Genomic DNA, 17,264 nt, shown 5'->3' with positions numbered 1-17,264 from the left:
AGGATGGCATGGAAACAGACAAGACAAGACAGAGGCGATCTGATCAGTTTCGAAACAGACATGAACAAGGAAGGGGACCTTGCGAAAATGGACGTGAAAAGCGTAGTGTGCGAATTCGACGGCGCGGCCGGGGGCGCGAACGGCATGGACAGCACAGACTGCAACTGTAAACGGAACAGAGCAACAGGCCCGCGGACGTAGAGGGGCCGGTAGTGCGGCACGTGAATACGCAGTTCGAGTTGCCAGTGTTTGCGGGGAGAGACAACGAGGACCCGCGGGTGTTTATGCGGGAGTGCGAGGACCTCCTTAAACTGTACGAAGTGCGACGGGCAGAGTGGGCGTCGCGAGTGGCGGGACAGCTCCGCGGCGAGGCAAGAAACTGGTGGTCAATAGCCGGGAGTTTTGATACAGAGTGGGGACATTTTGTACGCCAAGTCGAGACTAGGTTCGATAACGATCAGGAGCGTGCGATGTGTCTGTGGACATTTTATTGACGGAACCAGGATAAGGACGAGAGTGCGGAACAGTTCATTTACGAGAAGCTGCGCATGTTCCGCCAATTGGGGACGAGTGGGGACGTGAGTGCAGCATTACCAACCATCGTCGAACAATTGCTACCAGAGTTCCTCCCCTTCATGATAACAGCCGCCGGACGTGACACAGAGGAGTTCGTGGCCCTCGCTCACGTGATTGAGCATGACATGTCGCAGTAGAGGACGGCACTTAGGGGCGTGAGGGTTCCCCAGGCCCGCTCGGGACCGCGGGGAGGGACCATCACAGAAGTCACGGACAATGACATGGCCATGGTGAGCTACGCCGACGGCGCAGGACCTCGGAAGACAACAGACCGAGGTGGCATCAGGGGACACCCAGAGACAGCTGCAGCAGGAGGGGGACGTCACGAGCGGACAGGAACGCTGGAGAGGGATGAGCGTCTGCCGCAATGCCGGTTTTGCCCGGAGGCGTACCATTGGCATCGTCTGTGCCCCACCAGAGCAGCGTGAGAGGAGGCGCGCGAAGGCAATGCGTCGCAGGCGGGAAATGCGGGAACGGGGGTGGAGGGACAAAAGGGTGCCGCTCCCCGACCCGCCAACCACCAGCAGACCCAGTAAACAGCAGGACTCGTCGACCACCGCCAGCGCCTACCACACCAACATCGTGTCCATCGCCGGGAAGCAAGGGACAAAAGAACTGCTCCCCGTCAGCTGTTCCCGTACCGGGACAACCTCAGGGATAGCTGGATGCCGACACGACCACAGCGGCCCCGATGGAGGTTTTTCCGGGGCCGGACCAGCCGCCTCGTCGACCTGCCGTCGAAAAGGTGGACCACCGTAACATCAACGCGTGTACGCCAGGACGAGCTGAGGACCTCGCCGCGAGTTCCCCGCGCCCGGGTGGCCAGGAGGCCGGGGGCAGTGGGGGACAGATTTCTGCACAGCTGGGGCAGGTCGGCCCTGAGGAGCAGGAGCTGCTGCGAATTCCCGTTCATGCTAACGGACGGGAGATGCTGGCCCTGGTGGACATCGCCGCCAGCCGATCATACATCGCAGCCCACCTGGTGAGAGCGGAGGCGGTGGTCCCGCGGAGGGAGCTGGTGCAGATGGCCACCAGGGACGCCGTCGTCGCAGTAGGGGGCATCACTCAGGTAACATTGAGCATCGTTGGTCACGTTAGCTACATCGAGGCCTGGGTGGTCCCCGAGCTCTGCGAGGGGCTGATCCTGGGAGTCCCGTGGCTGTACGAGGTCGATGCCACCCTGGAAGTACGAGCTAGGTGGATGCACTTCGGCACCCGGGGGCGCTGGACGGTGTACGGCGTGCACCAGGTTCCCCCCAGTCCACCTCAGTCAGTCATCCGCCTGGAGGATCTTCAGCACGGTGTCCCCGAGGAGCACATCAACGCCATCAACAGTGTTCTCGCCTCCCAGGCACAGGTATTTGCGGCCGCAGACCAGCTACGACGGACGAACGGGACTGAGCACCTGATACCGATGGTACCGCACAGCCCCCCCCCCCTTTGAGAAGGTGTACGGATTTGGCATCCTAGAACGGGGGGCCATACAGACTCAAATTGATGAGATGTTAAATGATGGAGTGATTGAACCCAGCACCTCCCTGTACAACTCACGGGTGGTGCTGGCCACCAAAAAGGTCAGAAGTTTACGCTTTTGCTTAAACTGCAAGGCGGTAAACAAACTGACCATCCCCACCCCGCCCCCGCAGATCAACACCACTGACACTCTAGCCGAACTGGGGGACGCAACCATCTTCACGACACTTGACTTGAAATCGGGGTACTGGCAGGTGCCAGTATGCCCGTAGGACCGCCCTAAGACGGCATTCACAGCACCAGACGGACGGCAATACCAGTTCTGCGCTATGCCGTTTGACCTCATGGATGCCCCTGCGACGTTCCAGGCCCTGATTGTACATGTTCTGGATGGGTACATTGGTGAATTCGCCAGTGCCTATCTGGACGACGTTATCATCTGGTCCAGAATGTGGGAGGAGCACGCGCACCATCTGGCACTGGTGCTAGAACATATGGCCAGACACGGACTGACGTGTGCCCCGAAGAAATGTCACATTGGGGCCACTGAGATCGAGTTCCTGGGGCACATAGTGACGGCGGAGGGGTGCCGCCCCAGACCCGAGCAGTTGGAGCTGATCGAGGGAAAGGGGGCACCAAAGACCAGGAAGCAGCTCCAGAAACTGCTAGGGCTGCTCAACTGGCTGCGGTCCTTTGTCCCCGACTTCGCTACGATCACGGCCCCGATGACGAACCTACTGTCGCCAAAGACTAAGTTCCGGTGGACCCCCACCGCGGACGAGGCCTTGCGACAGGTGAAGCATCGATTCAGGAACTGTCACACACTCTCGCGCCTGGTGCTCAGCCGCCCCATCTTCATCCAGACAGATGCGAGTCAGGTGGGGATGGGTGCGGTACTGTACCAGATGGATGACCAGGGCGTGAGACGCGTGATCGGGTATGCCAGCGCCAAGTTTGGGCAGGCTGAACGGAGGTATCACGTGAATGAGCAGGAGAAACTTGCGGTGGTCTTGGCCCTGCAGCGGTACCGTCACAACGTCGAGGGGCGCTCATTCACGCTGAGAACCGATAGCCAATGCCTCCGCTGGCTAGACTCCGCTCAGGGCCGGAAGTTTAAGTTCACTCGGTGGGCCATGCTGATCCAGGAATTCTTGTTTACGGGCGAACACATTCCAGGACGTAAAAATCAGCTGGCCGATGAGTTGTCCCGGAATCCGGATCCTGAGAATGAGATCCTTGACGACCAGGGCTGGGAGGAAGTACTCCTCCCTGAGCGCGAACGCGGGGTCGAGGACTCGGTAACGCAACCGTGTGCGTTGTACGCGCTATCCAGCTCCACTGCTCCTGCGCCGGACGCGAGACCAGAGACTATGACTGAACTGCTCAAGTGGGTCCACGATGCACAGCTCCGGGATACCAACACCCAGACTCTAATGACGGAGTGCGGGGAAGGGGTGGTGCCGGGCTGCCGGAATCTGGACGGGGTGCTCCAGACCAGGGGGGCTCACAGGACGAGCAGGTGGCAGACCCACGTGCCGCCCGAGGCTAGGCGCTGGGTCATGGGCTACCTGCATGACTACCCCCTGGTGGGACACCCAGGTGCGGAGCAGATGCTGCGTGAGGTCAGATGGACGTTCCACTGGCCTGGCTACGCCGTTGAAGTGAGACGCTAAGTGCGGGCCTGCCTGCGTTGCCAGGAGCGGAAGTCCAGACGACCCAACTGCAAGGAGCAACAGGTCCCACGACGGCCCCGAGATCCCTTCCACACCGTGGCGGTTGATATCATGGGGCTGTAGCCTCGCACGTACCGTGGCCGGCGTTTCATTGTTGTGGTCACGGACGTCTTCTCCCGCTGGGCGGAGGCGTTCGCGGTGCCAAATGTGAAGGCCGGCACTGTGATAGCCCTGCTCGAGCGCGAGTCCTTCCCGCGATACGGGTACCCTGCGGTCCTGCTGACGGACAATGGGGTTCAGTTCACGGGGAGAATCTGGCGAATGTCCTGCGCGGGATTGGGGGGTGGAGCATCACACGACGCCCACCTACCATCCGCGCGCGAATCCGACCGAAAGGCGGAATCAGGACATTAAGACTCAGCTGCGCATCCGGTTGGACGAGGACCACACCAAGAGGGACCTGCACCTGCCGACGCTGCTGTTTTGTCTTCGCTGCCGGACGAACGCTGTTATGGGCCACTCCCCCACTGAACTGGTGCAGGGCCGAAACCTCGCCCTGCCCGGGGAAGCACGCACAACCCCCGACTCGCACGACTTGACCACGGACGATCTGCGCGAGGATGCCCGACGTCGCCAGGCTGACTACCTGGCCCGACGAACACCGCAGACGCACCAGCACCCAGGACAATTGGAGCCTAGGCAGCTGGTTTTTTGTCAGGTGTCACCACCTCTCTGGCGAGAGGGGCTTCTGCGCTAGTCTGGCTCCTAAGTGGTCAGGTCGGCAGGAGGTATTTGACAGACTGGGGACCACCACGTACCTCATACGTCGCGCCGACGGACGAACGACTAAAGTACACAGAGACGACATCCGATTGGTAGACGAGCCGCGCGACGAGGACGACCACGACGACAGCGGACCAGTGTTCGAGGACGGAGCCGATAATGATGTCACCGTAGGAGTACTGGCCGACCTCGGTGACCCCGTGGTGATGTCAAAGGAGCTGGACCAGAGACGTCGACGGGGACACGCCCATCCCAGGTCACGGCGTGTGGTAAGCAGGGACGTTGACGAGGACAGTGACACATGGGACGGGACTTACAGGGGCGGCCACGACGGCAGTGGATCGGTGGTCAAGGACAGGGCAAATGACAACGTCGCCGTAGGAATACTGGTCGACCTCGATGACCCCGTGGTGACGCCACTGGAGCTGGACCAGGGACGTCGCCTGGGACACGCCCACTCCAGGTCACAATGGGTGGTAAGCGGGGACGTCGACTGGGACACGCCCCCTCCAGGTCACGGCGGGTGGTAAGCAGGGATGTTGACGAGGACGATGACACACAGGACGGGACAAACAGGGGCGGCCACGACGGCAGTGGGCCGGTGATCAAGGACAGGGCCAATGACTACGTCGCCGTAGGAATACTGGTCGACCTCGATGACCCCGTGGTGATGCCACCGGAGCTGGACCAGGGACGTCGATGGGGACACGCCCACCCCAAGTCACGGCGGGTGGTAAGCGGGGGCGTTGACGGAGACGATTACACACGGGGCACGACGCACGAACGGGCCCGCACGACGATACCGACTCAGCCCCCTACGAGGAGGCATCAGGGAGGAGACGGCGGCTCTCGGCTGGCGATAGGGGGCGGGGCAAGGATGCACGTCGGGAAGGGCGGAAGGGGCCCGCGTGGCGCAAGCATTACAGAGCTGGAGCGCTTTATGGGCCGGGTACTTCCGCCCGATGATGACAACGCCAATGCCAACGTTAATGACAGACCGCTCATCAAGGACGTGACACATGACGACACTGCACAGGGCGACCTGGTCGACCTGAGTGAAACAGTAGTGACGTTTCCGGAGCATGTCCAGAGGCGTGGACGGAGATGTGTCCACCCCTGGGAACGGCGGGTGACGAGGACGGACATGAGCAAGGATGTGACAGATGGGGTAACAATCCGGCTCCTCAGTGGAGAGAGCGATGTCGACCGGGCCCAGCAGGTGTTTCTGGACTTGCCTTCCGGGGAGCCAATGACGACCGCTCACGCGGGGAGAGGACCGGCGTTGCGCCGGTCCATGCGTGAGACAACGACCCCTCACTACCTCTAGGATTACGAGTAGGGGGGTCAGTACAAGCCCCGAGACGTACGACAGAAGGCCGCCGGGGGGATATGCTGCAGCGTGATGCAGCTCCTGCCCCGGTTCGCCCGACCCATACGGAATGACGTGACGGACTCCGACGACCAGACACTTGGCCGGACGCGGACGCAGCTGCCGGTCTAGGCCGACGTCGGGGGCCAGGACGGCCTCGGGCGGGGCAAATGATGACAGTTGTCCTACCCTCCCAGATGCAGAGGTCGTACCTGGCCACCGACGTGGGCCTGAGGGAGTTTTGTCCCCCCAGTGCACCATCGGTGAAGTGCGACGGCCAGGGACGCACCCGCGTGTGCCCTAGCATGCCAGTGAGCTTCTTTGTGTGTGTAAATAATTCTGTGTTTTATATATTTTTTTCCAAATCTTTCCATGTCACAAACACGAGGAAATCTGTGACGGGTTTCAGTCCTTTTTTGACAACCCGGCACACAACAGTTTTTAGTGTAGTACATATTGCCATCAGCCGGGGTTTCGGGTGCGATTCCCGCGGCGAGTCTAAGGAGCTGTACGTGAAAATTGGGGTGTTTTCCGGGAGGGCGCCAGGCTAGCTCTGTCGTCTAACCGTGAGTGGGTCGATCGGCCCCAGCGTGTCCCCTAGACTCGGTGGCTTGACTTGGAAAGTAGCGATGGCCGGGTTAATCCCTGCACCATAGAAAAAAAAAAAACCGACCTGGAGTCGCGTGGGAAGTTGCGTTGAAAAAGGTATTTGGTGATGACTATAGTTACCAGTCATGAGGAATCAGAGAGAAAACTTGAAGGCTCCCCACGGTACGCGCACGTCTGCTCCGGGCCGCGAGCTGATCAGAACTGCCTCAGGGGTTGGCGTGCGGAGGGGGGGGGACACTCCCTCCATGCACCAAGGTTACGCCGCTCGTCTCATTTGGGTGAAGACTTGGCGAGGGGTGCGTTCCGCCAGCAGGAGCCAGTACTGCGGGCTGAGGCCGGGCTAATGGCCTTCGGTCGGTACGACGTCAATATTGACATAACGCAAGTACGACAAAAACACTAAATATAAATTACACGATCAACAGGAATAAGCTAAACCTATACTGTGCAGTTCATAAGCATTTAAGCGGGAAAAAATGTAAGTCAACGTAAACAAAACAGACTACTAGTGCTCAAATGCACTCACCTGGGTGTACCTCGAACTAATTAAACTGTAAGCGGTTTTCCCATAAGAGATAGCCCGCCATGGCCACACCCGAAGTTCTCCGAAGTTCATGCTAGCTTTTTTTTCCCGCTCTATCTCATTGTATAAACCGGTGTGGCATTAAATTTTGCGGTCGATTAGGATAGGTTAGCTACATTATAAATACTTTAAAACATTGTGGATGGTTTGTTATATTAGGTAATTATAGCTACATTAAAAATACTGTAAAATCATTTTATGGTTGCTTAGCAAATAACTTTTTAATATGTAGCTATCCAGGACTAGGAAACAGTTTACATGATTTCACAGTATCTTTAATGTAGCTATCCTAACCAAATCAACCGTCCACAATGTTTTAAAGTATTTATAATGTAGCTAACTTAACTTAACTTAATTGACCATTAGTTATCATGCGTTACAATGAACCAAAAAAAAAAAAAAAACCCGAAGATGCACGATCGGGCGTTTGGCTCTCTCGTCTGTGAAAAGAAGGCTTCTCCTGTATGTGTAGGCCTACGCTTCCTTTGGATAGTGGGTTTGTTTATGTTGTAGCTCAAAGTAGTAAAATGGGGTAAAATGAAGGGTTTGAAATGACAATTTTGTTTTAACAGTTGATCAGTATAAGGGAATGTTCAGTTAAGAAGCTTCTCAATACACTCACATCGATTTAATCATAGTGATTATAAATTTATATTGATTTTATATGTTGTAAAGGAAAATGGGAACTAGAGCCGCAGCATGTAAGTGGGGTGTCAGTGCTATATACAAAATACAATAAACTATAATTATTAAGACTTGTGTAAATGGTTTCATTGGAGCAGTAACTATATATATACAATAAAATTAAGGAAATTTTTTTTCTTGTTCCACTTTGTCAATATTGTAATTATCGGACGTCGCGGCTTTTTAGATTGGAAAGAAAATATCGGAAATCATGGTTTTCACATACTACACATGTCCCTAAATTTGCTTCGAAGGGATGGTTTCGTAATTCCTACTAGTTTGTGAAAAAAATGAATATTTCATATCTTAGATACAATAACTGTGCTGTTATGCTGCCGGTGCCATTCATTCTTTACCTGCGATAAATATGAGTACCTATAGGTTTTCCATGTACTAGAAACGTTCCTGAATTAACCCTGTCTGGAAGGTTTCTTAATTCCGACATGTTTGTGAAAAAAATAACAGTTTAAAGTTTACATTACAATACCTATGTATTCAAGCAATTGCAGACATTCATTGTTTATGTTTACCTGTATGGGTTTTTTAAAAAATTTTTTGGTGAACTTAAGTCAATGTGGATGCTGTTGTAATAATGAAATTCGTTTAAATAACGTCTGTATTGCAATTGTAAAGAATTTTTATTTAGTCCTTATATTACATGTTTGTTTTATTAGAATAAGTACTTGTATTACAAAATGTTTATTTTGTTATATTGCATTTAAAGTATCTACTGTTTTGAGTGAATTAACGAACGAGTCTAATGGGAGCCAAAATTTGAACTGAATTTTTAACATTGTTTATTTTATGTAAGGAATACGTGCTGTGCACTAAAGTAGCTGTCACATTGAATTTTGCAGTCTTTCAAGGTAATTCTTGATTATAGCCATCGTATATTCTGTTTTTGATATGGCTGGTGTTTCATGTATCCAAGTTTATCCCTGGATCCTGAAGGCTTGATTTTGATGGCATGATCCTAATGGCATGATCCTGATGGCATTATACTGTTGACTTGATCCTGTGGTACATGATGCTTGCTGTTTTATTTAAGTACTTCGGAGGATTCTGCACATAAAATAATAGGAGAATAAGAAAATTATGTTTGTAGGTTTAAAGAAAATCTTTTTATTCAACTTACGTACATGATCGTCTGGCGTACTGAATTAAAACAGCAAACATCATGTTCTACAGTATCAAGCAAACACGATCATGCCATCACGTTCAAGCTTTCAGGATCCAGGGATAAACTCATTATATGAAATGGAAGAATTAGTTTATTTTTACTTCTCCATAGTTGGCTACAGTTTTGCTAAACAGAGATACACTGTTGCGGATAAACAATTAAACACGGTGGCAGTGTGAAAAGAAGGGTTTTGTAATGTTAGCTTTAAACTGTTATTATTCACGAACAAGTAGGAATTAAGAAACCATGTTTTAGGGTAAATTTAGAGACATCTCTAGTACTTGGAAAATATTTTTTACATTTTTATTTAGGGTACTTATTATTTTCCGAAGCAGCGATGTCCGATGCTGGTATAGTAATATGAGCTATAAATTATTATTTTTTTCACAAATTATTAAGAACTAAGTACCCTTTTAGTGTTTTAGTAAACCTTTTTATTTACAGAATTACAATCCTGTATTGAAAATCTCAGAATCAGTAGTTTTTTCAATAGAAATTTTCACATTTGAATCTTCTTTAATTATTAGTGAAGGGTCAAGTAGATTAGTTTCATGTTCTATATATTCGAGTATTATTAAAATAAATTCTGTCTTGTACTAAGGTAGTTTTATATTAAGGTATTATTTTTGTGGCCATATTATATACATTTTTAGTTGTCTTACATTTGAGGCTCTCTTATATTTTAAATAAGTGGCTACCTTGTATTCCAGTTTAAGTTATCTATATTTAATGTTGTAATATCATTGATTTTTTTGTATTTCAAGGTTTTGGTATGATTGAGGTAAACTTAAAGTGTAGGTCAAATTAAACTCTTTGATGTTTTAGGATTGCTATCAGTGGTTTTAAATTCCGATGTTTATATTTCAATTCATACTGGAAGGTTTGTTGTAGCTATAAAATAATTCCCGTGGATCATTTCAAGCTAGCCTATAATGTGATATGTATTACATTAAATTGTGCTACTGGATTTCAGCAGCTTAGCGTCATGAGAAAATATTATTTGGGTTTTGGAACTTTCCCACAATACTTTTGAGAGTAACATAGAGAAACTAGAAGAAATAAAATTGTATATATAAATTTTTTGAATCAAATGTTTTCACCAAAATTTTCAGAGGTATAGATTGAGTGTTTTTTTTTATAGTTACTGCAAAGATCCGCAATCTCCATGACTACCAACTGAGACTGTTGCATGGCATAATGCCAGTTCCATCAGGGGTTGATGTTGGAAATACACTCAAGTATTTTTCACAGACCTTGTTAAGTAAGTAAAATAGTAGATGTCTATTTTAATGCTGTTTATAAATATATAGTACTAATGTTGCACTTTTGCCATAAATTACTTATTGAGTTAAAAAATCTATATTGAGTTAAAAAATCTATAAGCTTGAAATACAAAACACATCATCAAATGTATATTTATAATTTTTTGTTGTACATTGATTCATAATATTCATTAAGTACATTTTAAATTTGCTGCACAATGCTTGTACTGCTGAAAAATAACCTATATTCTAGTAAATAATTTTTCATGAGTATTGTTCAGAATCTTTTATGTAAGAAATGTAATAAATCTGTTTGAAATACATATTGACCCCGTCCCCGCTGCCTGTTTTAAAATAAATGAATTTTAATTGTGAAAACTAAGATTTGACTCGAGGGCGGGTTCTTTGCCTCGTGGCTGCAGGCAGGGACGCGTCGACAAGGACTCCTCGGGCTGTTTTGGCCACCCAGGACGCCATAACGATTAAAAGAACACGTAAATATAAATAGATTTATTAACACGTCACATGGTACATTATGTCACCTGGTACAGTACATCGTCAAGTAACTGGCCGTATCATCGTCTACCTTCTCATCTCCGCACACACGGCCCTCGATTGGCGGTACTGATTCACGGCTAGCGGAATTCCTGAGGACTACCCCACCGAGGGTCGCAGGCTACACTGAGATTGATAGAGACGACGATGAAGGCGCGTGGCGTAACTAGCTGTTACGGAGAGTGATAGTCCAGACGGTAAGACAAAAGAATAATTAACTGATCACTTATTAAATGGCCTAAACAAAACACTGAAATTATACACTACACATGGCTGATGGTGGAAACTAATTCTAACATTTATACCTGGAAACAGAATCTAACACGAAATTTCCCGTAGACCGGGAAGAGTCTGATACGGAAACACCGCTCAGATGAATTAATATAATTATAGAGAGTCCATCCTCGTGGCGTGGGGCCATGTAATGCTGGGTGCGGGCGCGGTGGTACCGGGGCACGGAAACTCACTCGCGACCGCGGCACGTCCCAGGAACTGATGCGTTAGAAAGTCAATGTTCACGTTTGGCACATGCCGCCCCGCAAGGAGAAAAGCAATTCTCCTGACGGAGGAATTATGGCTTGAAGAGCGCGGGCACATGAGCGTGCTGCCCAAAACGATATAAATTACGTAAAACACTAAACGACTCATGGTTGAGTCACACACATTTAATAAACAACCGCAGTTTGTTCCTAACCTCACAGAACTTGGTTGGTCTCAGTGGCTTGGTAAACATATCTGCAATATTTGAATTTGAATCTACATACACAACATTCAAAACCTTCTTAGCAACAATGTCCTTAAAGAAATGAAATTTGATGTCAATATGTTTTGACCTTTTAGTGTTTTTATAGTTTCGCATCATATGTATTGCCCCTTGGTTATCTACAAGCAAATGACCTTTCATGTCGTTTTCATGACCGACAAACTCGTACAAGAGTCCCTTTAAGTAGAGGAGTTCAGCAGCTGCTGTACTTCCTGCTGCATATTCTGTTTCAGCAGAGCTCAATGCTACTGCCTGCTGTTTTTTTGCACTCTAGGACACTAGATTTCCGTAGTGAAACGAAGCCATTCCACTCATGCTCTTTCGATCCTTCCTGTCACCTCCCCAGTCTGCATCTGCATAGACTATAACCTTGTTATGCTCTTCTGGATGTTTTCCGTACACCAAGCTGATATCCATTGTTCCTTTTAAGTAGCGAAGCACCCTCTTTGCAGCATTCCATACAGGTCTTGTTGGACAGTCCAAAAAACAGCTTAGATGTGATGTTGCAAATGTTATGTCTGGTCTGGTGGTTTGGGAAAGGTATGTTAAGCTACCTACCAGTTCTATGAATGGAACATTTACAACTACAGTTGTGTCTCTGACTTCAGTTCTTTCTTCTATTGGCGTAGGACAGGTCTTGCATTCTTCAATATTAAATCTCTCTAGCATCTTCTTGAAAAGTTTACGCTGACACAATTCAACTCTGGTACCGACCCACTTTACTTCTGTTCCTACAAAACATTGCATACTCCCCACGTCTTTTGCACCAAACTCGTCTATGAGCCGTTTTGCCAGTCTTTCTGTTGTTGACCCCTCACCTATAAGTAGAATGTCGTCTACCCATATTACCAACCATACACTCTTTCCAATATATAAACACACATCTACTTTGGACCTCCTTAAACTACTATCTTCTGTAAACTGATTAAATCTCTGGTTCCAACAACGCGGTGCTTCTTTAAGTCCGTATAGGGCACGTTGGAGTTTCAGTACCTTACTTTCTCCTTCTACTCCCTCTGGTTGTACGATATACACATCTTCATCGAGCGTACCATTTAGGAATGCAGTTGGTATATCCATTTGTTTAACTGTCCAATCCTTCTGTAGAGCGTACGACATTGCAAGTCTAACTGTAGGCATTTTTGCAACTGGTGCATACAAAAGTCCTTTGCGGTCTCCCTGTAAGTCCCTTTGGAAACCTTTTGCCACTAGTCGAGCCTTCTTTGTTCCATCTGGTTTTGCAGTGAAAACCCATCTTGTCTCGATTGGATTAACGTTTACTGGTAGCTCTGCTTCGACCAAAGTCTGGAACTTTTTATGTGCAGCCAATTCTTTCTCTATTGCCTTTCTCCACTCATCACTCTTGTGTACTGCTTCTTCATAATTCTGAGGATCACTGTCTGACATCAAGCAGTATGCCACATATAGTTCATAGTTTTCTAGATGTTTAGGTTTCCTCACTTTTCTCTTCAATTCCAATGTTGGTTCTTCTTTCTCTTCAAACCCTCGGAACATTTCGTTTTATACTTCACCATCTGATGTTGTCTCTTGGTCACTGCACATATTCTTCTTTTTTTCGTTCTCTTCATCTAATCTCAAATGTTGGGTATCTGCTTTTTGCTCATCTTTGAATACTATGTTTCATCAAAGGTCACATCTCTTGATATGTGTATCTTATTTACTTCCTGGTCCCACACTCTGTACCCGTTAGGCGCATATCCTACCATTCTGCTTGGAGTAGCCTTGGTAACCAATTAATCTCTTTTTGGCAGATTGATCATCCAGGCTTTGGCTCCGAAGACCTTCAGTTTTGACAGATCATTTTTACCCAAGTATAAATCTGCTGGAATATTTCCTCCTAGAGCAGCTGTGGGTGACCGATTCAGCTGATATGCAGCTGTGCGAATTGCTTCACCTCACAAGAGCTTTGGCAATCCTGTTTCAGCAAACATGGTCCTAACCTTATCCATCAAGGTCCTGTTCATTCTTTCACTAGTGCCGTTCATCTGTGGTGAGTATGGTGCGGTGTATTCTAATGTAACACCCTTCTCAGCACAGAATGCCTTCAGTTTCCCAGACATAAATTCTCCTCCATTGTCACATCTCACTCTAGCAGTGCAGTTTGTTCCAAAGCGAGATTCTAGGTGTCTAACGTAACTTATATTTTCTGCAGCTTCTGCCTTTGTCTTGAGTAAATAAACTACACAAAAATGTGAGAAATCGTCAGTTATGGTCTGATTATACTGTTCACCTTTTATAGTTTGTATGGACATTGGCCCTTCAATATCTGTGTGCAGAAGCTCTCCAATGTGGGAGGATTTTGGTGAACAGCTCTTATGGAAAGGTTGTCTATTAGCTTTTCTTTGCCTACATGCATCACAAACCTTACTTGATGTGGGTAATCCTATTTGTTTCAAACCCTTATGGTTTATATGTCCAAGTCTCTTATTCCACAGATCACTTTCCTCTGCTACTGAGCACACATCCTCTATGGGCCTACACGGTGAGAACTTAGCAACGTATAGTTTTCCCAATGTACCACACTCCAATATCAGCCCATTGTTGTCCATTATCTCTGCCCTATTAGCCTTGAAAATTACTTGCTTACCAGAACATACCACCTTCTTGACAGACAATAGATTTAGCTTAAGGTTGGGTACAATGAGTGCTTCTAATTTTATTTTCTGTTCATCATTCCGGAACCTAACTATCCCTTTCTGTTTTGCTATTAACTCTATACCATTTGCCACTCTTATTCTGACAGGTATCTCCAGGTCTTCCACATCTGTCATAATGTCTTTTATATCACAAGTGACCAAATGGTCTGTGCACCCAGAGTCAAGAACAAACCTTATCTCTTGTAGCTCACCTCCTTGACCAACACACAGACTCTTCTGTTCCTGCAGTTGCGATAAATGTAACCTCACTTTCGTCATTGCAGGTGTAACTTAAGTTTGTTACTATCTGTTGTCTTAATATTATTCCAAATAGAGCTATAATCTAATTAGGATATAATTAAAGCAAAATAAAGTGCAAGGATTGTTTCAGAATTATTAGGAAAAATGGTGACGTATTTAATTAGAGCAAGAATTCCATTGGAAGAAGCACATAAATAATCTATATGATCATGAAAGTATAACTTAGAATCTAAGATGATTCCTAGATCTTTGATATAGGAGGTATTAGAGTTAATGGAGTTGAATCAGCAGTTTACAACATGTTTCAACCAATGGCAAGTAGGTATTAAAGCAAACCACTGATTGTCTTAGACGTGTGGCCAGATTGTTGGAGACCTTACATTGAGATTGATACAGGAGCGAGTTTATCAACTATCGGTTTCAAGGTCTACAAGAAACTGTGGCTTGATTAATCAGTACTAGCAGATGCAAACTTAGTCCTGCATACCTGGTCACAGAAAAGGTTGAGAATCAGAGGGACCCAAGAAGTATTGGTAAAGACTGAGACTAGTCAACATAAACTACCAGTTTTAGTGACTGAAGGCAGTTGGGTGGGCTTGTGGGCAGGAATTGACTTAGAATCAAAGTGGAAGGCATTTTCCAGCTGGCACACCAGGAAAAAAAGTGCAGAACCATGGATGTGTGTTCGACAGTGTGGAACTGAGATAATATGTTTGGCCATCAGTGACGATGTAGCTGTAACAGCCATGCCAATTTTCCGGAAGAGTCTGGGAGTACCATTCACTTTGCGAGACTTGGTGAGCTCAGAGACTGGACGATCAAGGAGTGTATGAACCGGTGGAATTCTCAGCTTTAGCGATGCCAATTGTGCCCATTCAGAAGACTAATGGAATGGTCAGGCTCTGTGGGGACTATTAAGTTACAGTGAACAAAGTATGCAAAGACAAAGTCTATCCATTATGACTAATGAGGTTTTTGCTAACTTGGCAGGAGGGACAGTTTTCACGAAGTTAGATTTGCAGATGCATACCTGCAGGGGGCAGTGAATGATGCGACAGCTGGAATGTTAACAGTGAATACAATAAAAGGGCTGTTTCGAGTCAGGCGCCTACTGTTCCAGGTCCCCAGTTATCTTTCAGCAGCTTATGGAAATGTTTCTAGCTGGGATTACAGGTGTGGTGGTCATGTTGGATTGGGAAAGACATGCAGGAATTCTGAGACTGAGTACAGGAGGTTTTGGCTAGTATAGATAAAGTAGGGTTGCGGCTTAAGAGTTGCAGTGGAGTCAGTTTTACCGAATTGATAGTGCACCCTACTGATGTGAATTTGGAAGCCATTGGGGAGCCACTAATACCTGCAAATAAGAAGGAACTGATGCATTTTTGGACCTTTTGAATTTTTATAAAATATACCTGCCAGGGATCCTGGAGCCCTTACATCACCTCTTGACCACAGGAGCGGAGTGGGTTTGGAGGCCAGAGCATACAGAGTCGTGGTGCAAGGTGAAGAACTTTTTACAGTCCGATCAAGTGCTCGCACATTATGATTTGAATAAACCTCTCACACTGACATGTGATGCATCGGACCATGGGGTAGGTACAGTGTAAGCGCACATCACAGAAAATTGGAAGTAAGTGCCCTTGGCTTTCAAATTGCACACACTGCTGTCATTAGAGAAGCTATTCTCAATTCAAAGGAGGCACTGGCTGTGATGTTTGGAGTCACCAAATTCAGGCATATGTGATCGCTGATCATTCCACAATTGTGTCAAACCACAAGCCGCTGCTGCGATTGCTGGACCTAAAGCGGCAAACCCCATACTGTCACCATATCTTTTGTGATAGAGTCTGTGGCTCTCAATGTTTGAGTTTCAGATAATTTACATGCAGATGACCTCAGCTTGTTGCTTATGGCTACGAGAAACATGCATATACCAACATTGGGCGATGTGCTCTTGCCTGAGGCAATGCCAGAGTCACCAATTGATGCAGAGACATCGGTTCAGCTGACGATCGCGGACCTCATTCCTTTGTCAAGTTAAGCAGCACATAAGCCAAGAATGGCAAGGGAGAAATGCGGGCTCTGAGGAGTTGTGCCCATACTGGACAATGAGAGAGGAGTTATCCCTGGACAAAGGTTGCCTCCTGTGGGGCAATAGGGTGATCACTTCAGAAGTGCGCCACAGGGAACGGTTGATGGTCTTTCATGTAGCACATGACAACTGTAAAATTAAAGATGATGGTCCATTGTGGTGGCCAGGAATAGACAGGGAAATCGAGCAGATAGTAGGACAGAGCTCTACTGCCAGCAGCAGTGAGCCAACTCACCAAATGTGAAGGAGGTAAAATGGGCAATGCAGAGGGAGCCATGGATTAGGCTACATATAGACTTCTAGGTCTTTTCCAGGGACAGGTCTTCCTCATTGTGGTGGATGCACACTCCAAATGGCTGCAGGTGAGGAAGATGCATAGCATGTCGTCAGGTGTGACTATTCATGCAATGCAAAGGATTTTCAGTTCCCACGAGATCTCTCAGTAGATGGTTTCTGACAATGGGACAGTTTTTGTGTCCCGAGAGATGGCACTAAGGCGTACTCCTCCGTTCCACCCAACCACATACGGTCAAGCAAAGCACATGGTGCAGATTGTGAAGAATAAGCTTCGGAAGCTGGGCATAGGGAATTGACACACATGAGTGGCACGAAGGTTTTGTTGCTGCACACATTACTGGGAGACTTACGTAAAACACCAGCAAGACTCTTAATGGGGCGACCGTTACAAATGGCACTGGACCAGATATGTCCCAACCCCAATTTGAAAGGAGAGGAGACCTTCAA

The 17,264-nt window shown here is 47.6% G+C and overlaps 1 protein-coding gene across 1 annotated transcript in view; it reads left to right on the top strand.

The window, feature by feature from the left end:
* Positions 1-7,564: 7,564 nt before the first annotated feature.
* LOC134543264 (protein unc-79 homolog) overlaps positions 7,565-17,264 on the top strand; it is a 250,667-nt gene continuing 240,967 nt past the window's right edge. Inside the window, exons 1-2 of the mRNA XM_063388179.1 lie at positions 7,565-7,767; positions 10,072-10,191. Of these exons, the coding sequence (XP_063244249.1) occupies positions 7,746-7,767; positions 10,072-10,191 (142 nt within the window). The 5' untranslated portion in view covers positions 7,565-7,745. The remainder of the gene's footprint in view (positions 7,768-10,071; positions 10,192-17,264) is intronic.

Source organism: Bacillus rossius, chromosome 1 (genome assembly GCF_032445375.1).
Source record: "Bacillus rossius redtenbacheri isolate Brsri chromosome 1, Brsri_v3, whole genome shotgun sequence".
NCBI lineage: Eukaryota > Metazoa > Arthropoda > Insecta > Phasmatodea > Bacillidae > Bacillus > Bacillus rossius.
Note: the sequence above shows the minus strand (reverse complement) of the source record. Positions and strands in the feature narration are given on the sequence as shown.